At 65.3% G+C, this 24,552-nt stretch overlaps 1 protein-coding gene across 2 annotated transcripts; it reads left to right on the forward strand.

Moving 5' to 3' along the window:
* Nucleotides 1-1,359: 1,359 nt before the first annotated feature.
* RNF44 (ring finger protein 44) lies at nt 1,360-22,916 on the forward strand. Of its 2 annotated transcripts, none has more exons than XM_067304887.1 (11): nt 1,360-1,411; nt 17,871-18,051; nt 18,340-18,556; nt 19,070-19,237; nt 19,433-19,609; nt 19,854-20,015; nt 20,110-20,234; nt 20,418-20,505; nt 20,643-20,764; nt 20,842-20,941; nt 21,247-22,916. In XM_067304887.1, exons 2-11 carry the CDS (start codon nt 17,945-17,947, stop codon nt 21,307-21,309), a joined length of 1,329 nt encoding a protein of 442 aa, XP_067160988.1. In that variant the 5' UTR covers nt 1,360-1,411; nt 17,871-17,944; the 3' UTR covers nt 21,310-22,916. The 2 variants fall into 2 exon arrangements, with proteins under 2 accessions (XP_067160988.1, XP_067160986.1); XM_067304885.1 differs by lacking the exon at nt 1,360-1,411 and adding an exon at nt 12,511-12,568.
* The last annotated feature ends 1,636 nt before the right edge of the window (nt 22,917-24,552 follow it).

Here is a 24,552-nt window from a genome sequence, read left to right on the forward strand (position 1 = left end):
ACGGGGCCGTCCCGGGCAGCGCTCGGAGCCCAGGTGCAGGCTGTAACACCGCCGCGGCTGCCCCCCTCCTCGGGCCACGGCCCGCAGTTCTTCCCCACACCCGGACACCCACCACCTCCCCTCACCGCTGGACCACGGGGGCTGGGGCTGGGGCTGGCATCCCTTACCTGCAGCCGGGTCCGCGGGGATGCTGCTAGGCGGCCGCCTGCGCCCACACCCCGACACCGCAGGGGACCTTTGCCTCCTGCAGTAAACAGGTTCATCAATCATTAACTGGAATTAGGGGGTGAGAAATCCATCTCTCACCTTCCTCCTTCCTCGAGCTCGTCCCCCGCCTCCCGGGCCCGGCCCAGCCCTGTGCTTGCTCCCCTGCTGCAGCCCCCCGGATCCCCGCGCTGGGTGCTGTCCCCACAGCTCCTGCGGATGCCAGGAGTGTGGCAGGGCCCACGGTCGCGTGGGGGGACCCCGAGCCGCCAAGGACAGAGGGGGCTGCCCTCCGAAAAGGGCCGAGGGCACGGTGTATGGTCCCCCACCCTCTGGGTCAGCTCCCACTGGGGCAAGGGGTGGGCACCGACCCTGCGGAGCGGCCGCTGGGGCGGGAGCCTGGGGCTCTGTGCCCCCCACCCGGCAGCTCCCCTCCCCGGGGGCGGCGGGGGGGCTCAGCCCAGCCTCCCTGACCTACTTGGGGCCGGCCGGGGACAAGGGAGGATTGTGCAGCTCCGCTCAGGCAGAAGAAGGCCAGAGGCGGGGGCACGGGCCCTGCCAGCCCTGGCCCCCGAGGGCCTGCGGCACCCTGGCCTGGGCTTCCCTGGCCCCTTCGCCCCCATTAACTGGGGGGGCCCAGGGGTCAGGGCGCCGGGCAGCTCTGCAGGGTGCAGCTAGGAGGGCACCAGGGTTGCCCCAGGACATCCAGCCCCACAGGTCCCTGACCCCCACGCCGGGGTGAGGGGAAGCAGGGCTGATCCAGAATACCCCCCAAATCGCCCGGGGCTGCCCCGGGACACCCCCGGCAAGGCCCCCCGGGGCTGCCCGGGACACTCCCCCAGCCCTGCCCGCCGAGCCGGGGGCGTGCGCTGCCGCTCGGAGCATTGCGGCGCCTCGCGGTTTCGGCGGCGCCGCTCTTGGGCGCAGTAGGGCGGTGGGGGGGCGGGCGCGCCCATTCGGGAGGCGGGGGGGGCTGGCGGCGCGGCGCGGCCGGTTCCATCTGCGCGGCGGGCGCGGGGGGCACCATGAGGCGGGGCTGAGGCCGGGCCGAGGCCGGAGCGGGAGCGGCACCGGGACGGACACCGAGCCCGGCGGGCCCGGCGGCCGCGCCATGCGAGCGGGCTGAGCCGCGGGCAGGGCCGGGGCAGGCACCGAGCGGCCTTCGTGCGCCGGGCAGAGCGGGCGAGCGGCGGGGGCGGCGCCTCCGGTAGGTGCGGGAGCGGCGGCGCCGGGGCCCGAGCCCGGGCAAGGGGGTGGTTGCACGGGGCGGGCAGGGCCCGGTGCACGGCGGAAGGGGGCAAAACCCGGTGCACCGGGGAAAGGGGGCGGGCAGGGCCAGTGCAGTGGGAAAAGGAGGCAGGCAGGGCCCGGTGCACCGGGGAAAGGAGGCGGGCCGGGCCCGGTGCACCGGGGAAAGGGGCAGGGCCAGGTGCAGCGGGAAAGGGGGCGGGCAGGACCCGGTGCACCGGGGAGAGGAGGCGGGCAGGGCACGGTGCACCGGGGAAGGGGGCAGGCCGGGCCCGGTGCACCGGGGAAAGGAGGCGGGCAGGGCACGGTGCACCGGAGAAAGGGGCAGGGCCAGGTGCAGCGGGAAAGGGGGCAGGCCGGCCCCGGTGCACCGGGGAAGGGGCAGGGCTCTGTGCACCGCGGAAGGGGGCGGGCAGGGCCGGTGCACCGGTGCATGGTGGCGGATGCACGGGCAGGGCCCGATGCAAGGGGAAAGGGAGTAAGCGCGGCCCGGTGCACCGGGGGCAGGGGTGGGCGCGGGGCCCGCCGCACGGGAGAGATGGTTGCATGGGGCAGCAGGACCCCGTGCACCGGGGCTGGATGCGTGGGGCAGGCAAGCAGGGCCCGGTGCCCCAGGGGCAGGTACAAGCCGGTAGATGTGCTGCGGTGGCTGCTGCCGGGGACGGATGGAGAGAGCCCACGGCTCTCCGGGAGCCCCCCGGGGAGAGCAGGGCCGTGCCGGGTGCCTCGGGTCTGCTTGGGGCATCCGGGAGGGTGGTGGAGCTGGGGTGGGCTGCGCCGGGTGCCGGGCGCTTGCATCCTTTGGGGCTTAGCTGGCAGAGCGGGGGCTGCCCTGAAGTCGCCCCCCTGCAGCCTGGCTGCGGCCTTGTCCCTTCTCCGGGGGCTGCCGGGCCGCCCCGTTTCCGCACCGGCATGTCTCTGGCTGCACGCGAGTCGGTGGCTTGTGTCGAGGCCGGGTTTTGTGTCACTGACTCGAAGGGCACTTTTTATAGGACGAGATAAAAGTGCTCCGTCTGCCGTTCCCATTTCCAGTGCAGTGCTGCCTGACCTGAAATCCGTCGTCTCCCGCCCCGCTCGGGGTGAGTGCCCTGTTGCGCGAGGAGAGACGGAAAGGGAAGTGGCGAAACTCCCGAGAAAGTCGTAAATGGGGAAGCTGCTTGGAAGTAAATAAACCCCAAGCGGTGGCACCTGCCCCCTGGACCTGGCAGGGAACGCGAGGCGCATTTTGCTGCAGCCCCTGTTGCGTGTACCACGATTGCAGCGGGTGTGTGCAGCAGGCTGGGCTCACGAGCAGAGCTTGTGTGGGAACGGGGGTATCGCTAGCTTGGGATGTGCGAAACCTCCAGCCCAAGCTCTGCAGGGCTGAAGGATCTCTGGGTTTGGGGCTGCATGCCAGGGCTTGCTTTCCTGGGCAGAAGTTCAGCTGGTTGAACTCTGTTGGCAGCCTGGGCCAAGGTGGACGCCGTCTCTCTGCTGACAGGCCAGCAGGTCTTCCCACAAGTGCCTCTTGGTTTTGTTCTGGCACCTCGGATGCAGACTGCACCCTGCGAGCCCTGCGCCGGCCCCTTGTCTCTCGGACAGCTGGCTGAGCGGGTCTTGCCCATGCGTCTGTAGCTCCTCGCTGTCCTGTGTCCCTGCCTCGTTCGGCCTCTCTTCCCACCTCCCCTGTGCCACCTGCACCCATTTTGGCTCCCGAGGACCTGATTCCCCGGGACAGGCAGCTCCCGTGCATAACGGTGACACCGTGCCCCGGGGAGATGCGCAGGACAGAGGCTGCGGAGGCCGAATCCGTGCCGGTGGCCGGGGCGACGGGCGGAGGGCAGGCGCGGGCCTGGCCTTGCCGGCTGTCGGATGGGAGCAGGCTGCCGTCTGATGTCACTGCAGTGCATGGTGGGTAATTATGCACGTTGCAATGAAAATAATAAGGCCGGCTCCATAGCGGTGTCTAAAAATACTGCTAATGCGGAGTGCCTGCCGGGTGCCTTTGTTTGTCACCTTTGGGTGTTTGCTTTGAAGCTGGCCAGGCTGCAGGAGCTGTGCTCTGCGTCGGCAAGTCTCTCGGGCTGTGGCTTGGTTTAGCAGGTGCCCTGCAGCCCGTCTCCATCCCTCTGCTCGGGCGGCAGTGTGGGCAGGGCCAGGGCAGGTGTTGGCATGGGAGGTGGGAGCCGCCTGGGTGAATTTGGGAGGCTCAGGTGTGATTCCCCTCTGTGCAGAGCCGTGCTGCACCAGGAGTCGCAGTCGGGCTGCAGGGCTTTGTCACCCCCAGCCTTGCTTGGAGCTGGGGTGCTCTGACTGGTGGCTGTTCCTGTGTCCCAGGGACCTACCCTGATGTCCCCTCGCAGAGACATGCCCATGACCGTGCTAGCCTGCCCTCGGGTGGACTGGCAGAGGTCAGGGTTAGGGCCCATGCAGCATGGTCTGTCCATCGCCAGCCTTGTGCAGCCAGGTCAGAGCACCTTGTGGCTGCAGCTGCTGGGCCATCGCTTTGGAGCTGTCTCTGTGGTCTGTCCTGGCACTAGCAGGACAGGAACCCCTGGGTCTCTCACTGCTTTCTGGCTGAACAAAGGTCTAAGGGAGTGATGTGTGTTTGGAGTGAAGTGGTGTGATGGGTGGCACCTGGGCACTGGCCTTGGGCCGGAGCTGCCTGGGGTGACACAGCTGTGGTTTGCTTGAAGCCTCCTCTGCTACATGCCATCCCTGTCCTGTGGCCTGGGCACCCTGTGGGGACAAGGAAGGGACAGTGGCCTCCACCAGGCACAGGCTGGCTGCAGCCGCCAATGCCAGCGTGGGGTGCAGAGCAGGAGCTGGGTGCTGATCTCCGCTCCGTGGGCAGGCAGGCGCCCTGCCGTCTGGTATCTGTGCAGCGCTTGCTGCTGCTGTGGTCCCTCCATCTGCTGCCAGGAGCCGGTAGCTCTCCGCTGCAACGAAGGGAGAGGTTTGCAGGGGTGGTGAGAGCCATCTGGAGCCCCGGCTGCTCCAGCGACCGGCCTGGCATGCTCGCACGGGGAAGGCGGTGCACGGCAAGGCAGAAGCGGAGGGCTGGAAAGGGCAGGAAATGGTGAGCCTGTGCGCTCAGGTCTCGGAGCTGAGCCTCTTCCGCTTTGCACGCAGGGAGGTCACAGCAGCAGCCGGCTCTGGCTGGGGCTCCCCTCCTGCCGCCCTGGGCTGCTCCTCCTGGCTCCCGGTTGGTGCTCGTGAAGGGCTCTGGCTCCAGGCGTTGGTCATGAGAGCTGGGCCTGGTCCCCCTTCGCCTAGGAGCGAGCAGAGAGGCGTCACCCTGCCATGCGCCCGGCCTGCGGCGCTGGGCTGCCGTGCCCTTAGGGTTGTGCTGCGTTACAGGGGCGCTGTGCTGGGCTCTCCCCGCACCCCAGTGCCGGAGGAGCATTGCCACTGCCTCTGCTCTTGCCAGGCACTAAATCTGACTTCTGAAGCAGCGCGTGGAAGTGACGTTCCCTTGAGCAGTGAAACATGCCGCCCCTACCTGACACGCTGTATGGCTCCCGTTTAGTGAGCACAGAACAAAGAACGGGGAGAGGAGACTTTGTAAATCCCCATTGATTTGCACAGTGGAAGCTGCTCGCTGTGTGTTTTGTGTCTGCCTGCCTGGGACCAGAGCTCTGTGCAGAGGAATTGATCAAGCTGTAAAACCCAGAGCCAGCTAATGAAATAGGGACTATAGATTTTTATTTTAAATGGAAGAGAGTTTAGGGGAGATTTAATTATCCCTGTTTTATGGACCTGTTAGAGGAATGAAATAACAGCCAGCAGGTAGGGCTTTGGCTTGCAGCACTTCTTCCAGGTGTGCAAAGAGCCGGTGAAGTCCTGCCACCCTGGGGCAGCGGTGTGGACAGAAGTGAAGTGGCCTGGAGTGGAGCAGGATGTGGCAAAGTCCTGCTCATCCTGTCAAAAGTCCCTGCTTCCCCATGGTGCCCATCACTGGTCTGGGGTGGGAATATCTGCAAGGGGAGAAGCACACCGAGATGGTGCTGCGGCTGGAGACACGTCGTAGTGGGGTGGGCTGAGTTGGCCCAGCGCAGACTCCCGACCTGAATGAGGGCTGGTGAAGAACAGCTCTCCCTGTCCCTGCGGGTTGGCACAGACCCTTCCTCACGTTGGTGGATGTCAGCAAGTGCGGGAGCTCTGAGCTTGCTGTGTTGTCAGCTCCTCAGATGCAGCCCTACCTGGGTGTTTTCCCAGGGCTGTGGACACCGAGCTCCCGTTGAAGCCTGTGTACCTGTGCAAAGCGTGTGGGGTTTGTAAATGAGAGCTGCAGAGCGCTGGGATTTGCTGGGCTTAGATGTGTGTCCGACACAAGCTGTAATACTGTCACTACAGCCACTCCTACTGTGTGCATCCACTTCACGGTCACGTGAGCTTGGCCGCGGGGCATGGTTGGGGAGGTGGTAGCTGGGCAGCCAGCGGTAAGCAGCGCAGCACTAGTTTTTGGCAGAAAAGCAGGGAGCTTTTTGATGGTTTTGATTTCTCATCTCTGAATTGAAAAGCTGGTGCACAGCATTTTCCCTCGCATCTCTTGGCTCCCTGCTCAGAGCGAGCCGGAGCAACGTGGTTTGCCACCTGTCCTGTGCAAGGTGGATGGCTGGCCAAGGCATTTGCATACCCCAGGAGGTGCTCCAGCAGGCAGGCTCAATGGTTAGGGTGCCTGTTTGATGTGCGAAGCTTTTAGAGGCTGCTAAAATGTCCTAGAAAGCAGCTGATGCTGGGGAGCCCTCCTGAAGGCCCTGTGACATTGGCCTGGCAGGAACTCAGCAGTGCCAGGCCCCGAGCTGTGCACCCACTGAGCTGAGTGGGGACATGCTGTGGCTCCCCAGCACAAGCTGGTTCTGGAGGGGAGCAATGTGGATCTGTGTTGTCTGCTCACAAGGGTGTTGGGAGAAGCCAGCCTGCAAACTTCTTGGGCAATGTCACCCCAGGTGTTTTTCTTTTCCTTCATCCTTGCACCCGCAGGTCCTCAGTCTCCCATGGCTGGGGTGGGTGCCGTTTTCTGGAAGGGGGGAGCTGCTCTCTGGCAGCACACAGCGGAGGAGAGCGGACTGCGAGCCCATGTGCACAGAGGGCAGGGGTCCAGGACTGCCAGGCGGGAGGGTTTCATCCACTCTTGCGCCCCCATTGCTGCCACCTTGGTGCTTGGCTGACATCTGCCATATTTGTGCCCCTCAGAAGCAGGTGTGTGATATGGGATGTCTGGGTTTTCCAGAGAGGGGGTAGTTTGGGAGGACTCCCTGCTTTGCTGTGTGCACAGCAGAGGCCAAGGTGAGCAGTGTCTCCAGCAAGCAGTGCTCATGACAGGCCTTCGGTCTGGGGAATCTTATTTTCCAGCTGCATCCTGGTCCCTGGAGGTCTGGCTTCACCAGCTGTGGAGCTGTAGCTCCAGGCTTTCCTTGGCTACCCTGGAAAGCAGGACAAGGGTTTTCAGCTCGACTGTGCAGAGCAGAGGACCGGCCTGCGATGCTGTGTGCTAGCAGCAGCTTTCTCTTGGGTGACCCTGCATCACGGTGACCAAGGGCTCCAGCACCTCTCCCTGTCACCCACGGGAAGGGAGGGTTGGTGCTCTGACCCTTCCCTCCCCTGACCAGGCAGCCCTGAGCTACGATTCTCTCTGGCAGGTCGTCTTTTCCCTGCTGATCTGGTGGGGCTCGCTGGCTGCGTTTGCTCTTTGATCCAAGTATCTTAGTTGCTTTTTTTTCTGTGCCTGCACTTTGGGAAAGTGGTGAACAATAAAAATCTACCGGCAAAAGCTGTAGCAGAGGTCAGCCAGCTCCTGTGCCCCAGGCTGCTCTGTTGTCACTGCACAGTCGCGCTTTGTGCACAGGGGCTGTCAGCTTGGAAATCATGCTTTTTCTCTTAAAACCATCCCCAGGCACTGGCAAGGGGTTCTCTGTGAGTGATTGTATCAGGGAGATATTGTAGCAAGCTTCTTTTGTGCTTAAGGCAGTGGTCAGTGCCTGTTTCAGCGCATCTTGTAAGCAGCCTTTTGGCAATTTTTAAACCAAGGACAAAATGGTAAATCATTGCTGAAAATCACAAATTTCTGTGAGCTCCTTTCTGAAGATGATTATTGCAGGTTGTTGGTGTCCCTGCGGGCTTCTTAAAACACAAAACAAAACACCCAACCCAACTTCCTGATTGTCAGTAGTGTTTTCAAGAGACGTTTCGTTTTGCTGAATGGTAACGAAATTGCTCTTTGCCATCCGCCAGCTTCTGGCTCTGCCTGTATCCTTTTGCTAGAGCCGCGAAACCAGACACTGCCGCTGTGCTCCGCTTCCTGTGCGACGGCAGAAGGGCCGCCACGAGTGCGGGAGGGGAGGCGGAGGGGTCCAGTCTGGGCCCAGCCGGCAGAGCAGCGGGGAAGGCGTCTGGAGCCCAGCTCCTTCTGCCCTTGGCCGCTTGCTTGGCAGACGCTATTAATACTGTCCGCAGCGTGTAGAGAGCGGGCTGGACTAGAAGGATGCGTGTGGAGAGGTGGCGGGTGAGCAGGGGACTCCCAGAGACCCAGTACGGGGATAGGCATGGGGTTGGATCCCTGCTCCTTGGGGTGGCTCTGCCAAAGGAGAGGTTGGGTCTCTTCATTTTAAAAAAGAGCTGTCTGAAAGGAGAACAAAAAGGTGAGGGGAAAAGGAGTCAGCAGTCCTTAACTGCTGTGTCTTGCAGTAGAAGAGGGCCTGGGGGGACTGTCCAGGCAGTAGGTCGGAGACAAACATGGCAGCATTAGCTTTTTTTTTCCCCCACCCACGTGTAACTGAGCTGTGGAACTCGCTGCTGCGGGACACCAGAAAAGACAGAGGTGTGCAGGGGTTCAAAGTGCTTGTGTCCATGGGAGGAGAGTCCACCATGGGCTGCACAGTACCCATTGCGGAAGGTCCTTTAGACTGTGAGGACGTGTATCTGTGGCAACAGCTGTTGAATGCTGGGCTGGATTGCCCCACGAGCTGACCCAGGATGTCTGCTTTTTAGCCTGCTGCAGGGAGGGAAGGGCAGTAGAGGACACTTCCCGTCGCTTGACGCTGCTGAGCTGCAGAGGTGCCCGAGCTGGATCTGGCTGCTGCACCAGCAACGTTCTGGACATGATATCCAGGTCACGCAGGTGTTTTGGGGTCAAATGAAGAAAGGTGGGGATATCTCTGTGGATTATTTACCCTGTCCTGAGAAAATGAAGACATGTGCAGGCTTGCTGTCTATTTGCAAGCCTTCTCCCTCCACTTTGAGCCTGCTGGATCGTTTCAGTCAAGACTGACAGTGTGGTAGCTGTCTCAGAGGTATTTGCTTGCTACAGGTTCTGGCTCATGGGGAGAAAGATGCTGTTAGCGCTCCCTCTGCAGTGCAGCTCAATCTTGCTATTAGACATTGGAGAATCCACGTGGGAGAGATCGACAGGAAACCAGGCTTCATCAGTTCCGCTGCCTGTGCAGCTACTTGTTCCTCATGTCAGCATCTTCCACGTGTGTGTGGCTGGAGGCGTTTGACGGGAGTGCTGTCATTCTGGGGGTGTGAGTGGGTGGCGTGTGATCGCAGCAGAGGCGTCCTGCCTCCCTTGCCAGCGAAGTTAACTTCACCGAGTTGCGCGGAGCAGGGAGGGAGCTCCTCGCCTCCTCCTCTCCCCAGGGGAGAAGCACTTGACCCTGTGGCATTTGTGACAGACCTTGGGTCGGATGGGGACACTCCTCCTGGCCCCTCTGCAACTTGGGAACTTCTGGGCACCAGCCTCTTCCCACTTGTTTGCCAGGCCTTGCGGAGGGCAGAGGAGGATCTGGGACCTCTCCCTCCCCCTGAACTTGAGGGAGAGGCCAGGGAGCGTGGATGCAAGTTGCCAGCAAGCTGGGGGAGAGGATGGGGAAGAGCATATCTCAAGGGGGAGATGTGCTCACACCACTCAAATCACCCCAGCTAATCCTGTGACAGACCTGACCTATATATGGGGCAAGGGAGGCGGCACATGTCTGCAGCAGCAGATGGTGTCTTAAAGAGCCTGGGCTCGTGGAGGCTTGAATTCTGCTGACCTCTGGCTCTAGCGAGGGAGAGGGTGGGCCGCCTATTCGCTGCGAAGTAGCCGAGTTCTGCCTGCAGAGTCCTCTGGGATGAGAGCTGGGCATGTGCAGCCCCCGCAGGCAGGGAGCTTTCTAAGGCTGCTGTGTGGTGCGGAGGGCTCAGCTTGCTTGAGATGTCACAGGTCTTGCTGGCCAGGGTGAGGGTCAGGCTCGCTGGAGGAGAGCGATTAGACAGACTCCACATCCCCTGACCTGGCCCAAAAGCGCTGACCAAAGCGCCTGTCAGTGGCTGGCCATGCTGTAGCACTGGAGGGGCGTCGCTCGGGCTCCTCGCCTGGCTCTTCCAGGCGAACACCATGTGGAAACGCTGTCACGCTGCCGGTCATCAGCAGCCAGCCTCTGTGCAGTGGCAGAGCTCCTGGACCCAGGGCAGTGCGATGTGTTGGTGGCTGTGTGCGCGGCCAGGTTCCCGGAGACAGTGTGGGGCAGGTGTTGGCTGAGCCGCTTCCACGTGCCCTAGTGCTGCAGCTGGACATGCAGTGCCCCCATCCTCGTAGGCACTGGCTGGGAAGGCCCGGCCTGGCCACTGCGGCCACGTGTGGTGCCACACACAGCACAACTGGACCTGGCGCTGCCACAGGAACCGTCCAGCCTCACAAGCAGCACCGTCCTCGCATCCAGCCTTAGGTACTCGCATCTATCCGGCAGCGTGAGCGGCACCTCACCGGAGAGCTATGCTTCATTGATTGCTTCTCCCACTGCCGTCCTGAGGACATCGATAGCTGCTGGCAGTGGGGGAGCTGGTGATGCTGGCGTGGGTCAGGAGGGAGCGTCTGCACACATATCCATCATTTGTGGCCTCTGCCTGCAGCTGGGGCCTCGCTGCTTGTGCTGGGATCGGGCCATGCTCTGGCAGCCTTGTGAAGGTGTGGGACTGCCTCAGCCTGCAACCGATGGCAAGCTCGAAGTGCAGAGGGCCACTTTCCTCCTCATCCCTCTGGTCCCCAGGGCTTGAACCAGAGAGGTAGAGCGGACCCTGCGGGGTGATCGTGTCTGGGCTGCTGATTCAGTTGTGTCTGTCCCTTCCCAGGCTGCCTGTCTGAGCACACAGGTCTGACCCCGTTGGAGGTCTGCGGCATGTCCAGCTTTCTTGTCCCTGGCATGTCCCTTGCTCCAGGGGTCAGAAGCGGTTGACTGTGTGCTGTCGGCGGCGATGGCAGAGGGAGCAGCGAGGTGGTTTGCCCAGGGGGACTCTGCAGTGCCCCGGGGGAAGCCTTGTGGCTGATGTGGCTCATCCCTGTTCCTGGGTGTCTGGACTTGGGATGAGGAACTGAGACCCAGCAAACTGGCCTTGAGAGGAGCCTGGAGCGAGCGGGGTTGCGGGGCCGGGACAGGACAGACCTGAATCTGGCTGGTCATCGCCATGATGAGCTACTGGGTTGTTAAAACGCTGCCACTGATCTGAGGTTTTCTTTAAAGGGGTGATGTTACAAATTAATTAGCTCCCTTTTGGTTATTAGCTCTTTAAAGCCTAGCTGTCAGGGGAGGGCTGTTTTATAGCCATTACATCAGGGCTGTCAGCTGGCTCACGCGCCTACCTTCGAATTTCTGACTGTGACTCGGGGAAGTTTGGCTTGGATGCAGCATCTGGCTTTCAGCAAAGCTTCTGCTTTGCGCTCTCCTGAGCGCAGGGGTTTGACTCGTGCTGAAGGATGCTCCTGGAGGCATGCGGGGAGCCAGTGGCACAGCCTCTCGGCGTTCAGCTCTCGGCGCTAGCCGTCAACCATGTGATTTGCTTCACTTACCTGCCGGTGCATCTCCTGGAGACACTCCTAGGAGTTCTGGCTCCCTATTTAATTCAGGGTAGAAAGCAGGAGGCTTTTCAGAAGCAGCAGGGGCTTGCTGGTGTCCAGAAATTCAAACTGGGTGGAGATGCCCTCAGAGTGGAGATTTCTGTGTGCCTGACAGGCGCTTGGTACAGGTGGCAGCTGGATGCCATATTAAACAGGAGAGGAGAAAGTTCTCTGTCGTCTGCTGTCCCAGGCTGGCGGAGAGTTGTTTGTCGCGTTTAGCTCCCCTCTTTCTGCGGCTTTTCCGTGCAACTTCGAGCGGTAACATGGCAGCGAAACCCCGAGGTGGCAGGGAGCGCGCGGGGACCCGGAGGCAGCACCTCGGCGCCCTCGCACCCCAGCGGAGCGCCCAGCGGAGCGGCCACACGCGCGGCGAGGCGAGGGGAGCCGCGAGGCCGGCCGAGGCAGGGGCTCGGCCGGGAGCCCCCCGCGGGAGCTGCAGGAGGACGCCGGCCCGTGAGTAAAGCGCCGAGGGCGGCCGCCGCGGAGCAGCCGGTAAGGTGCCGCGCGCGGGGGGCGAGGGCCGCGCCGGCCTCGGCCTCGCCGCCTGGACGCCGCGTGCGGGGCGGCTGCTGGCGGCAGGTTCCCCCACGGGGGCGCGGGTCCCGTCCCCACCCACCCACCCCGGGGCAGGGCCCCTCGACGGCGCCTCGGCCCGGCCGTCGGGGGGGGCCCACCCAGGCCTGGGCCCCGTTGCTAGGCACCCCCCCCGCGCGTGGAGGCCGTTGCTAGGACACCGCCCCCCCCCGGGGGGGGGCACGTCGCTGCCCCGCGTGGCGGCCCGGCCCCGCGCCTCCAAGATGGCTGCGGAGCGTGACACGCCTGGTCACGTGGGGCGCGCGCCGCGCCGCCCCCCCTCCCCGCGCGCGCGCGCGCGCGCCCCCCCCGCCAGCCGCGCGCGCGCGCGCCCCCGGGGCCTCCGAGTGTTGTGACTCGGCCCGGTGCGCCCCGCCGCCGCCGCCGGTTCTTAAAGGGCCAGGCACCCCCACCCGCCGCGGGCGGCGCGCAGCCCCGGGCGGCCGCGGCAGCCCCGCCGCCCCGCGCCGCCCGCCCCGGGCAGCAGAAAACAAAGAGGCACCGGAAACAGCGGCGGCGGGGAGGGGGCCGGCCCCGGCGGGGGGGCGGGGGGCGGGCAGGGAGGGAGGGCCGGCGGCGGGGCGGGGGGGGCAGGCCCGGGCCCGGCGTCGGCGAACAAAGAGCGGCGGGAGGGGGCGGGGGCAGCCGCAGCGGCACCCGGAGCGGCGGCCGAGGCCATCGGTGCAGGTAGGTGCGGAAGGGCGGGGGGGAGCGGGCCCGGGGCGGGGGCGGCGCCGCCCCCGGGCCCCCGCGGGGCACCTGCCCGCGGCGGCGGCGGCGGCCCGCGGCGGCCCGCGGCGGCGGGGCCCGGCGGCCGCCTTTGTTATTGCTTTTGTTTGGCGCCGAGCACATGGCCCCGGAGCGGCCGCTCTTAAAGCCACAGCTCCGCGCCGCGGCCCGCCGGCGCCGCGCGGCCGCGCTGGGGGCCGGCACCGGGGGCAGCGGGCCGCCCGCCTCGGGGCTCCTGCGGCTGCACCCTCGGGAGCCCCGCCGGGGCGCTGCAGCCGCCGGGGCGCTGCGGGCTGGGTGCCCCGCTGGGGTGCTGCACGCGGCGGGGCGCTGCAGGCTCAGGCCGCCCACTGGGGTGCTGCACTCTTTGGGGCGCCCCGTCGGGGTGCTGCATGCTGGGGTGCCCCGCTGGGGTGCTGCAGGCTCAGGCCCGTCGCTGGGGTGCTGCATCCTTTGGGGTGCCCCGCTGGGGTGCTGCACCCGGCGGGGCGCTGCAGGCCGAGGCGGGCTGCAGGGCTGCTGCTCGCCCTGCCGTGTGCCGGGGGTGCGGGAGGTCTCGGGGGCCCCTTGCCCGGAGTCGGGGTGCGGGCTGGGGCAGGCGCGCGGGGCCTCGCGGCGCGGCCCAGCCTCTCCCGGGCGGCGGGGCTGGGGAGCGACCCCGCTCCGGGGAAGCTGGCGCGGGAAGCCTTGGCGCCAAGGGGCTGCCGGGGGCGCGGCGCCCGGGGTGCTGGGACGGGGCCGGCGGCGGGGGGCTCGGGGCTGGGGGAGCGGGTCCGTCGGGACGGGCGGCGCCGGGGGCACGCGGCTCCCCCGGGCAGCCCTCGCGGCGGCCGGCCCTGCCCGAGCAGATGGCATCGGGCGCAGGAGCTGGCGCGTTGCTAACTTTGTTCGTGGCGGCGTGGCGGTGCCCGGGAAGCCGCCCTGGCGCGGGCCGGTCGCCGCGGCTCCGCCGCCCCGCCGGAGAGGCGTGCGGGGCCCGGCCTGTGGCAGCCCCCGCAAAGGCACAGCCGGGGCGGGTGACCTTGTCCCTGGGACCACTGGCTCCAAGGGACGCGCGGGGCGGGAGGCCCACGTGCCTCGTGGTGTTGGCGCTGGTTGCGGCGGGATGCGAGGACTTGCCGGGGACCGCGCACCCTCCCTGCCCCGGCCGTGCCCGGCATCCCGGTGCGCCCAGCGGTGTCCTCGCAGTGCGGTTATGCAGCGCTTGCCCGTGTCCCGCGTTCCTGGGGGCAGTGGGAGTGCAGGCAGCAGCTGGCAGGGCTGCACAGCTCTCCCATCCCACTGCCGAGGTGCTCTGTGTCCCTAAGCCCATCACTGCTGTGTCTGGTCTGGAAGGTGGCCCAGTGGGTCATGCGGGGCCTTTGCACCATGTGTGGTTGTGGAATAATAATGTGAAATTGGGAGGAATAATGCCTCGGCATGGGAAAGACTCTTATGGGGGTTACGCATCTCCCTGCGTTGCTGCTGCACCGCTGCTGCCACACACCCTCGGGTGGCAGGGGGACCCCGGCGCCTTTTATCTGGGGCAAAATCTTGGGGGCGGAATAAAACACCACTGGGCAAAACCCCTTGGTTTCCTTTGAGCATGGCCCACCCCCAGGTGGGAGCCACAGATGAGCTCTTGGGGCTCCAGCCTGTGGCTTTTTTTTTTTTCATTTTTTTTTTTTCTTTTACAAAAGACAGAGAAATTTGTCAACTTCAGAAATGGTTTCGTAGGCTGCGGTGAGATTAAGATGAGACCTGCGTGCTGCAGGAGACTTCCCTGGCAGTGGGGCTTGCCCCGGTGACTTGCCTGATGTGACTGGTGACGCCTGTCACCCAGAAGTGACATTGCAGCTTTCACAGGGGTGGCTGCTCCCTGCTGGGGAGAGACCCCCCACCCCCGGGCCCTCGTCCTGGGGCAGAGCCGTGCCCTGGCCACTTTGTCCTGCCTGGCTCATCCTTGGGGACATGGGGGTCAGGGGAAAGCCCCTTTGGGGCCAAGGGACCAGAGCAGCTCCATGGACAGACCTCTCCTGTACGGCGCTGAGCCACCCGCTTCCTTAGGGGTGGGAGGCCACGCGTGGGCTGTGGGAGGAGGGTATTTCACAGCGTGGCTTTGGCGTGGGACGTGAGCCGGGGTGGGTGCGGGACAGGTGCTCGCGCAGGGTGCAGGAAAGCTGCCCACCCTCGGCGCCGGCTGGGCCGCCTGCAGTGCCCTGCTTCGGCCATGGTCCCTGCGCACCCCCTTGCTGCGGTTTGCCCTCCCCGGCCCGCTTCTCCATCGCTGTGGGGGCGCGTGGTTGCTCCCCGCTTGCGGCAGGGAGTCAGCGTGCGCAGGCTGGGTGCTTCGGCCAGGGCTGCGAGAAGGAGGCCGCAAGCCCTGCCACCCTCGGTCCAGCCTGGCCGGCCCCATTGCTCCCAGCGCCTGGCAGCGGGGAAGTGGTGCGAGTCCAGAGTAGGATGTGCAGGAGCCCAGCAAGACAGCACGGCCCTTAGAGCAGCTCTGCACCCCGCGCTGGAAACCCCTCCAGGCCCTTGTCCTCAGCTCCCCATCAGCCAGGATGCAGCCTGGGACGCCACCGCAGCCGCAAGGGCCTTCGCAGCTTGCTTTTATCTGTGCCAAAAACAAGTGCTTCTCTCTCATTCAGTGTCCGTGTCTTGCATGGGGGGGTAGCTCCGGCCACACAAGGAGGGAAAGTAACTGGGCAAGCAGGATGGTGCAGGCTCTCCTTGGGTCCGTCCGTCCTCCCAGGGCCACCTTCAGCCCCAGGAGTTGTGGAGGCCTCAGGTCTAGCTGCCAGGGGCTGCGAGATCTCCACCACGGCATGACCGCTGCTGCGGGCAGGGCAAGGTAGGGAAGGGTCCAGCTCTGGGAGGAGCAGGCTGAGCCGTGCTGGGGGTTGCGCAGAGCCACTTGTGTGCTGCTGGGCTGTAAGGGAAGGAGAAGCCTCTTTGCCCCAGGGGACCTGGGTTAAGCTGTTCTCCCCAGGTGCCTTGCAGTGGGGGCCATTCTGCAGCCAAGCTGGGGTCAAGTTTCCCAGGAGCATCTGGCCATGTGTGCCCTCACCCCAGCCAGCTTCCCCAGGGCTGGGGGTGCAAAGCTGGTGTCGGCTTGGCCCTGTGGCCTTGGACCATGGAGCTGCTGGACTTCAGGCTGCTCATCCTGCCTCGCCTTGCAGCCAGCTTCTGCCCTGGGCTTCCTGGCTGGGTGGCTGTGAGGCACCGAATCGGCAGTGTCCTCACCCCGACTCCCCCAGGGCAGCCCCTCTCCCCGTGGGTGAAGCAGGGCTTGGCTGGGTGCAGGCAGCGGGCGCATGGCGAGTGAGCACGCAGGAGGAGGAGAGGACTGGCTGTGTCCTCCTGGTGGCCTGGTTTAGCTGAGTGCAAGCCTTCCCTAGGGCACGGGGGCGGTGCGGGGCTCTGTCCCCACCTCGCGTGGGTGGGACATTCAGGCTGTGCTCAGCACCCACCACGCTGGCTGTTGCCCTGCTGGGGTGCGGGGGGGCAGGGGGGGCAGTGGAGGTGCTTTACGCACGGGGACAGGAGCTGCGCAGCCTCTTCCTGCTGTGGGCCCTCAGGTTTTTGCAGGCAGACCAGGCAGAGCGTGGGTGTCCGTGTGCCTGCAGCGGTGACTTGCCCCTGGGGCAAAGAGAGCTCTGCACCCGCCTCCCTTGGGGGCACCTCTCTCACCAGCCTCCTGCCACATCAGCTGGAGCCCCGTCTTGCCTCTGCCTGCTCCGGCCGTGCTGGGCAGGCTTGGGGCTGGCCCCGAGGGGGTGCGTGGGCCGCTGCACCGCCAGCGGGAACTGCTCCCAGAAGACATAACTCCCCCCATTAGCGCAGTTGCCCCGTTGCTGCTGGGGTGGGAGCCTCTGGGCCGGGGCAGGTGGTGCCCTGGGGGACGCAGCTCCATGGGATGCACAGAAGAAAAACTGCCTGTGGGAGCGGTGCCAGCAGCAGGGCAAGGGGCCCAGGGCAGTGGGGTCTGGGCTGTGGGCAGGGGTGAGGGATCTGGGCCAGGCCCTGGCATGACGGAGCGGGTGCCAACGGCTGCCTCCAGCCCTACCAGTGCCTAAGAGCTGCTGTGCAGCAAGGTGGCCTGGGGCAGGAGCAGGGCACCCTGTGCTGTCCCTACAGAGAGCCTCACTGCAGGCAGGGCATAGGGTGGGGGTCTGGCAAGGTTGTGACCCCCCCCCTCCCGTGCCATGGGGCAGGTGACTCCTGTGCCAGGGCTGGGGCTACCTGGTGGTGTGGGAGCTGCAGATGTGGAGAGGACCTGCCCCGTGTTCGTGGACTGAGCCCATGGGGATGGTGCAGGGGAGGTGGGGTGCTGAAGACCTTGCATAGAGAGGGGACTGCCAAAAATCCCTGGTGTGCAGGGCTGCGCTAGGAAATCTGGCTTCTCCTTGGTGCCAGGGTGCCGGGGTCCTGGCCCTGGGCTTTCATGCACATGCATGTGTGTGCACATCGTCCTGGCGCAGCCACCCACGGCCCCGGTGGCTTTGCAGTCCCCGAGCTGCCTGGCTGTGAGGGCCGCCTTTGCCCGTGGTACGTGTGTGCAGCCGGCTCCCTGTGCAGGTGGAGTGGCCGCCAGCTGCCCCAGGCCGGCCTGGCATCCCCGCGGAGGCCGGCTTGCTGAGGCGCTGCCAGGGCTGCTCGGAGCAGTGGGGCTGGCTACCGGGCTCGGCGCATGCCTCCCGCAGCTGCTGGGCCACGGGCGCTTCCTTGAAGGGGTTGGCAGAGGAGCAGGCAGGCTCTTGGCGATGCCCGGTGCAAAAGTGCCGCTGGGTCTGAGTTTGTGCTGCCTGCTGGCGAAAGCATTGTGGAAATGTTGATCCTGGGGTTGAAACGCTCGCCTGGACCAGGACCCACCCTGGGAAGGGGCTAGGGGTGCTGCTTTGGGGGCAGCATCTCTTTTTAGTGCATCCTCCTGTGCCAGACAGCCAGATTCTTCCCTGTGTGCTGGGGCTGGGCACAGAGAGGGTGGCCAAATTTATGGCGTGGAGGGAGCATGGGCTGGAGCCAGATGGGCTGCAAACCCCTGCATGTCCTCGGGCACCGCTGCCACCCTGGGTGGCTCCATGCCTCTCCTCCCCTCTCCCAAAGCAGGTGCTGGAGGAGTGGGCTGTGATTGTGGTACCAGCTCCTGACCATGGCAGGGGCCAGGTCTGAGGAGCAGGGCAGACTTGGGGCTCCTGAGCCCAGCAGGCCTTGGCCTGGCTGCAGCCCTATGCCACCTCTGGGGTTCAGGTGCCGTGACCTGCTGTCCTTCTCACAGGGTCCAAGGTGCTGGTGTTTTGCCCTGTCTGGAGCCTGAGGTCCTGCGTACCCATCCGCCTCCCGACGTCACCAATGCGACCATGGGAACTGGCAGTGAATAGGCGGCCTCCCTCTGCCCCTTTTAACCAACGCCGTTTCTCAGGGGGACCCTGCAGCAGCCCCGACCACCTCCGGCGAAGGTACGGGGCACAGGGTGGCGTGACGACCTGGAGCCCTGCCAGCCACGGTGCCCGCACATGGGGATGCGGCGCTGGCTCTGCGGGACAAGGCCATCCAGCTGGGAAGCCACCAGCTCCCAGAGGGCTCGGGGTGGGGGAAGCACACCTGCGTGCCCCAGCTGATCAGGGCATCTTGCATGGGGAGCATCTCACCCTCGGAGGCGGGGTGGGCGCTGACCCCCCTGCAGCCACCCTGCCCGGGGCTGGGGGTCACTCCTGCTCTGTTTCTCTCCCGCGGTGGCCCCGCAGCCCCCCTGCCAGGCGTCAGTGGGGACGACGCGACCGACCTCTGGCAACCCTGCTGGGCCAGGATGAGACCCAGCTGCACCCTGCCTTCCCCCAGCAGCCGCACATCCCTGTAGATGAGCCCCGCGCCTACGCTCTCCCCAGCACACCGCCACGAATGCTTCACCCGGCCGCACACCCGCCCCACCAGAACCCATTCATGGTGGATCTGCATGACCAGGTGGGTGCTGCGGAAGGGGGTGGCCGCGAGCTCCCGGTGCTAAGGGTGACGCTGTGCTCGGCCCCCTTTCTCAGTGGTGGCCCCAGACCGGGTGGCTGGGCACAGCTCCAGGGCAGCGGTCCCAAGACGTGTCCCCAGTCACTTGCTGCTGGGAGCGTCGGGTGGTGCCCAGGGTGGTCCGTGCACCCAAGGGCAGGGGATGGTCCCCTCCCAGGGTCATTCATGCTGGTGCTGCCAAGAGTCATCTGCAGTGGCGGTGCTGGGTTGGAGCACATGCCAGCCTACCTGCTGGAAGCAAACTGGGGACTGGAGCCAGCATCGAACCCAGCCTGGAATCAGCCCTGCTCCTCTGGCCGCGTTGGGGAGATGCCGGACCCTTTGCTGGGCTGTGTCCCAGCGCTGGGTGCTCAGTGCCCTGCTGCCACCCTGCGAGGATGGGGGAGCTCAGCTGGCATCCAGCCAGCTGGTAGGAGCAACCTCCCCTGACTGCACCCTCGGGTGTCTTGCTGCCAGGTGCACCAGGGACCTGTCCCTCTCTCCTACACGGTTACCACCGTCACGACGCAAGGCTTCCCCATCCACGCCGGCCAGCACATCCCTGGGTGCAGCACCCAGCAGCTCCCAGCATGCTCAGTGATGTTCAGTGGACAGCACTACCCGCTCTGCTGCCTCCCGCCCCCGGTGAGTCGCGGCCGGGGACGCCCGCGGGGGATGCCGGGTGCCCGGGTACCTGAGCCCACCGGAGGGCAAGGGCTGGGCTGAGGGTTTCTGGGGGAGCTGGGGCTGTTTGAGCCCTGGGGAGGGCGCAGAGGTGCGTGGACACGGCCGTGCCCACGGCAGGCGTCTGACCCGCCTTCCTCTCTCTCCGGCCCCCAGCTGATCCAGGCATGCGCCATGCAACAGCTCCCCGTCTCCTACCAGACGTTCCCCCCCATCATCTCCAGCGACCATTACATCCTGCACCCCCCGCCGCCGCCGGTGCCCCCCCACCAGCCTCCCCACATGGCCCCGCTGGGGCAGTTCGTACCTCTCCAAGCCCAGCACCCGCGCATGGTGAGTGGGGGAGCGGGTGGGCAGGGGCAGGGCGATGGGGCACGGCCGGGGAGACGTCTGTGCTGTGCAGCCACAGCGGCTGGGGGGAGCCTGGGGGGCCCCGAGACGGGGACGACCGTGGGCTCTTGTCTCTCTGCAGCCCCCATGGGTCTGAGCTGGGGGCGACGGGGCCCAGGGTGCCTCATCCTGCTAGTGCCGGGGGGGGTCGGGACCCCCCTGCCAGCCTAACTCTTCCCCCCGGCAGCCTCTGCAGAGGATAGACAATGACGTGGACCTGCGAGGGGAGCAGCACCCCATCGCGGGCTTCACGTACCCCCCGTCCCACCACGCTCCCGCGCTGTCCCCCTCCGTGCCGCTGCATTACCTCCCCCACGACCCGCTGCACCAAGAGCTGCCATTCGGCGTGGTAAGTCCCGGGCGCGGGGAGGGGACGGGGGGCGGCACGGGGTTTGGGGGGGGATCGTGCTGCGGGGCTCTGACCGCCCCGTCTCTCCCCACAGCCATACCCCCACATGATGCCCCGGCGGCTGAACACCCAGCGGTACCGGCTGCAGCAGGCGCTGCCCCCGCCGCCGCCCCCGCCGCCGCCCCCCCCGTACTACCCGAGCTTCCTGCCCTATTTCCTGTGAGTACCGGGGGGGACGTGTGGGGCAGGGGCCCCACGGCGCTGCACAGGGGGGCACAGCAGCGTGGCGCTGGCGGCTCTGCCCCCCGCCGGGGATGCCAGGGTGGACGCCGGGGTCTGCAGCCCCCGGCGCTCTGCAGGGCTGTCCAGCCCCACGCCGACTACCCCGTCCTCCCCCCGCAGCTCCATGCTTCCCGTGTCGCCGACGGCCGTGGGGCCCACGATCAGCCTGGACCTGGACGTGGATGACGTGGAGATGGAGAATTACGAGGTGCGTTGGCTGCGCTTCCCCGTGGCGGGACAGGGCGGGCAGGGAGCAGCCGGGAGAGTCCGGGAGGGCGGCCTGGGGAATGCTGTGCCGGAGCAGGAGCCGAGCCGAGCTGAGCCGTCCTCTGCGTCTTTCTGCAGGCATTGCTGAACCTGGCCGAGCGGCTGGGGGAGGCCAAGCCGCGGGGACTCACCAAAGCAGACATCGAGCACCTCCCGTCCTACCGCTTCAACCCTGAGAGCCACCAGTCCGAGCAGACCTTGTGAGTGACCCTGGGGGGGACGGGGAGGGGGGCACCGGGAGCCGCTGCGGGGCCCCGCTGACGGCTGCCTTCCCCAGGTGCGTCGTGTGCTTCAGCGACTTTGAGGCACGGCAGCTTCTCCGCGTCCTGCCCTGCAACCACGAGTTTCACGCCAAGTGTGTCGACAAATGGTTAAAGGTACTGCTCTGCTCGGCCTGGGGAGCGGGGCGGCATTTCGGGGTGCAGGGCGCTGCCTTTCGGGTGGCCTCGGCGCCAGGCACTGCTGGAGGCCTGCCGAGGCGGGAAGCTCCCCAAACTCCTGGGGTGAATTTTGCAGGGTGTGAGCACGTGGCGAGCACCCTCCTCCGTGCCGGGCTGGATGGGGCACCCTGCAGGGACGGCACACGGCAGGGTGCCGCCAGCCCTCGGTGGCGGGGTGCCGGGGTGGGGGGGCCACCTCGAGCGTCCCCACTCATTGCCCCCGTCTCTCCTCCATGCCGCAGGCGAACCGCACGTGCCCCATCTGCCGGGCGGACGCATCGGAGGTGCAGCGGGAGGCGGACTGAGGCTGGCAGACGCTGTGCCGCACAATTCGCTAGAGGAAGAGGACGTCGGGCCAGGGGTGGGGGCCGCTTGCCCGCTGCCGGGGCCTGACCGTGCGCTTACCCCCTTCCCCAAAGCCTCTCCTCGGATGTGGTGAGAATTGAGCAATCCGGGATCCCGGCCAGTCCTCCTCCTCCCCGCCGTGGCACGGACTCGGCCGGACGCCTGCCCGCTGCGCTCCCGGGGCCCCGAATCGTGTTGTGCTGGTGGCGGGAGGCGCGTGGCCGTGTCCTCCGCACTCCAAAGACGCTGTTGTTGCTCCATCACTTTCCAGGTCTTTGTACTGTTAGAGACTTTTTTTTTCCCCCCCTTTTTCTTTATTTTTTTTAAGGCTGGTAGTGGTTTTTTTTTTTTTTTCCGTTTCCTTTTCTTTTCCGTTGCGTTTTTGGTTTCGTGGCCGTTTGGCCCAGCGGCGCGCGGCTCCTCCCCTCGGCGTTGCTCACAGAGGAAGTGGGGAGGAAGGAGGAGGAAGCATCGCGGGTTTGATGCCGGCGGCCGCCCCGAGCCGGAGCGCTGGGCGGGCGCCCACGGCTGGACCGGGCCCAGGGGCAGCCGCAGGAGTTGGTCAGTGGAGTGCGGCAAAGGTGGGACACCAGCAACCCAAGGCATTACCGAGGCACAAACGCGTCCGTCCCTCGCTCCCGCGTGGAGCCCAGCGCGGCCCCTCCGCCCGGCTCGGCTGCTCCGGGTAGCCCAGGAGGGTGATGGCGGCTTGGTTTCTTTCCCAGGCGGGAGGACGACACTCACGCGGCCCCGGCCCCTTTCCCCGCTCCCTCGTGCCCGGCAAGAGCTGGCACAGCTCCCGGGGCCAGGGACACGTCCCGAGAGGCGGCCAGGCCTGGGGGGGCTGCAGCAAGGCCCCGTCCCTCCCCACGGCCTGGCCCCTGAGCCCCCGCCGCACCGCCAGGCCCCCCATCGGTTCTCAGTCCTGCCGCTGCCAGTGGCAATGGCCCCGCGCATGGGCCGGCGACCTCGTCCTGCTGGCTGGACGGCGCCGAGTGCCCCAAGCTGGTGGGCAGCGGGGGGCCGGCAGGGCTGCGGCGGGGGCGTCCCCCCTTTCCGACCTCCCCCCCACCCCTGAAGTTGGGGCTTTTTTTAATCCGTAACCTTGTGGTGTATTTTCCCATCGGGCCTCGAGCGGCCTGTTCAGTGCTAACCCCCTCGCCCTGCCCTGGCCGGTGCCGAGTGCAGGGGCCACGCGGGGGCACCCTGCCCCGGGCCGCCCGGCCCCGGCGATGCCGCTGCATGGCCCCATCGCGTGCGTTTTGCGGGGGGTGGCCAGTGGCGCGGTGTGCGGCCCCACGCGCCGTCCTGCCAGCCGAGGCAAGGGAGAAGCCGCTGACCCGCCGCCCGGTTCCAGAAATTCTTATCGCCGAAGTTGTTTTGCATGATTAATTAACGAGGAGGAGGGAGGGGGGAGGGAGGGGAAGGAAAGACAAGCCCTCCCTTAACAGTGTGTGTTGCTGACGCGTGGGAGACTCCGAGAGGACGCCAACCCTATGTAAATGTTCACAAATATGCATGCATGTATGACCAGCTTGGAACGTGGTATTGGCTACGTCTAGCCAGCTGTGGGGTGAGGGGGGTGGGGTGAGGGGTTTTTGTGCTCAGCTGATACTGCCATGCACTGTACTGCACATGTCCGCAACGCCACAGCAGGACCGTGAGACTTTCAGGGCCGTCCCCGCGGGGCCTGCGCCCCTCCGGGCCGGAGGCGGCGGCCGGGGGCGCCCGCGGCGGCGGGCGGCGTGTGCAAGGGGGCCGAGCCGGGCGCGGTGGGGCTCCCTGGCCTGGCCGCTCCCCGCGGGGCGGGGGGCAGGTGGCAGCGGCGGGTGAGGGTCCAGCTGCCATGCTGGGTGCGAGGCCCTGCACGTGTGTGGGCGGGCTGGTGCCACCCCGCTGCCGCCCCATTGGTCCAGAGGAGGGTGCCAATCACAGGGCCGCTGAGGTGCGCCCGCTGCCGATTGGTGGAGAGCCATGCACCCTCTCTGCCAATCGGTGCGCCTCTTCCCGCACGCCAGTTGGCTGGTGCCAGTCACCGCCCAGCCAATCGGGCATGGGGGATGGCGAGTGCCATGTTTTTATTGGGTGGCTCCCCCTTGCCTCCCTTTCCCAGCCAATAAGGCAGTTGCCCTCCATACAAAATGGCTGGCACGGCAGCGCCATGGGCTCTGGCGTGGCCGCGCCGTGGCTGGGACGCTGCCAGCTCCGCCACGCCGTGGGCACTGGCACCGCTGGGCTCGGTGCCCTCGGGCAGGACCCCGGCCCCCTCCCCGTCCCTCGCTCAGTGACAGATTACCAAAGGAGTCCCCGTGCCGTGCGGCGGCCCAGCCCGCAGCCAGCCTCACGCCCCCGGAGACGCCCCCTCCTCCCCTCCCGCCCTCGCGGTGCCCAGGGAGCCAGGAAAGCCTTACGGTCCTTTGACGGCGACTCGAAAGCTCACAGCTCGTGTGCTGCAGAATTTATTCCAATGAGCAGCTAAAGTATCATTTAAAAAAATACAAAAAAATACAAAAAAAATACTAAAAAACAATTATTTAGGGTGTTTGTGATTGCTGACTGCGCTGTAGATACCACTGTTTACCAATGATTTCCTGTGGTGGGATAGTGGACTGTTTACTGTTCTATTATACCAGTCCCCGGGCCCTCCAGTGGGAATGCCGCGGCCCCCCGCGGGTCCCTGGAAGGTGCTAGGACGTGTGTTCTGTGTTAGAAAGTTTTTATATATATATATATATATATATAAATATATATATATAATTTTTTTTGCTCTGTTACTTGCACATTTTACAGTTACCTCATTTTTCCCATGTATGTATTTGAAAAAAGGCTAATATATAGAAAAAAAGGTTCTTAAAGCTCTAAAAGTGTTTGTTTTTTTCCATTCCATTGGAATCATATTGGTTTTGTAGCATTTAACATAACTAGTATGTTGTATTATATATATGTGTATTATACTGATTGAAATTTTTAACAGATTTGTACTTTTTTTAAAATGAAAGTTGCTAGTTCTGCTTGACCAAGTAGTGCAATCATTATTTTTTTTAATGTTGTGGCTGATTTTGAGAGGGGTATTCACTAATAAATGTATGATGTATACCAATGCGCTGTGTCCAGCTCTGTCTCTGCGGGGGCTTGGTGAGGGGCCAGGGCAGCTGGTGTGGGGCCGGCTGGGTGCTTGCAGGACGGTGTCCGATTCGGGGCCT

The sequence above is a fragment of the Apteryx mantelli genome, chromosome 14, assembly GCF_036417845.1.
Source record: "Apteryx mantelli isolate bAptMan1 chromosome 14, bAptMan1.hap1, whole genome shotgun sequence".
Classification (NCBI taxonomy): domain Eukaryota; kingdom Metazoa; phylum Chordata; class Aves; order Apterygiformes; family Apterygidae; genus Apteryx; species Apteryx mantelli.

What these genes read in the sequence shown, in the direction of transcription:
- RNF44 (XM_067304887.1), top strand. Translation starts at nt 17,945, where the DNA reads ATGCGACCATGGGAACTGGCAGTGAATAGGCGGCCTCCCTCTGCCCCT. An exon ending in CACCAGTCCGAGCAGACCTT is followed by an intron (nt 20,765 to 20,841) that starts GTGAGTGACCCT and finishes TGCCTTCCCCAG; the next exon opens with GTGCGTCGTGTGCTTCAGCG. An exon ending in GTGTCGACAAATGGTTAAAG is followed by an intron (nt 20,942 to 21,246) that starts GTACTGCTCTGC and finishes TCCATGCCGCAG; the next exon opens with GCGAACCGCACGTGCCCCAT.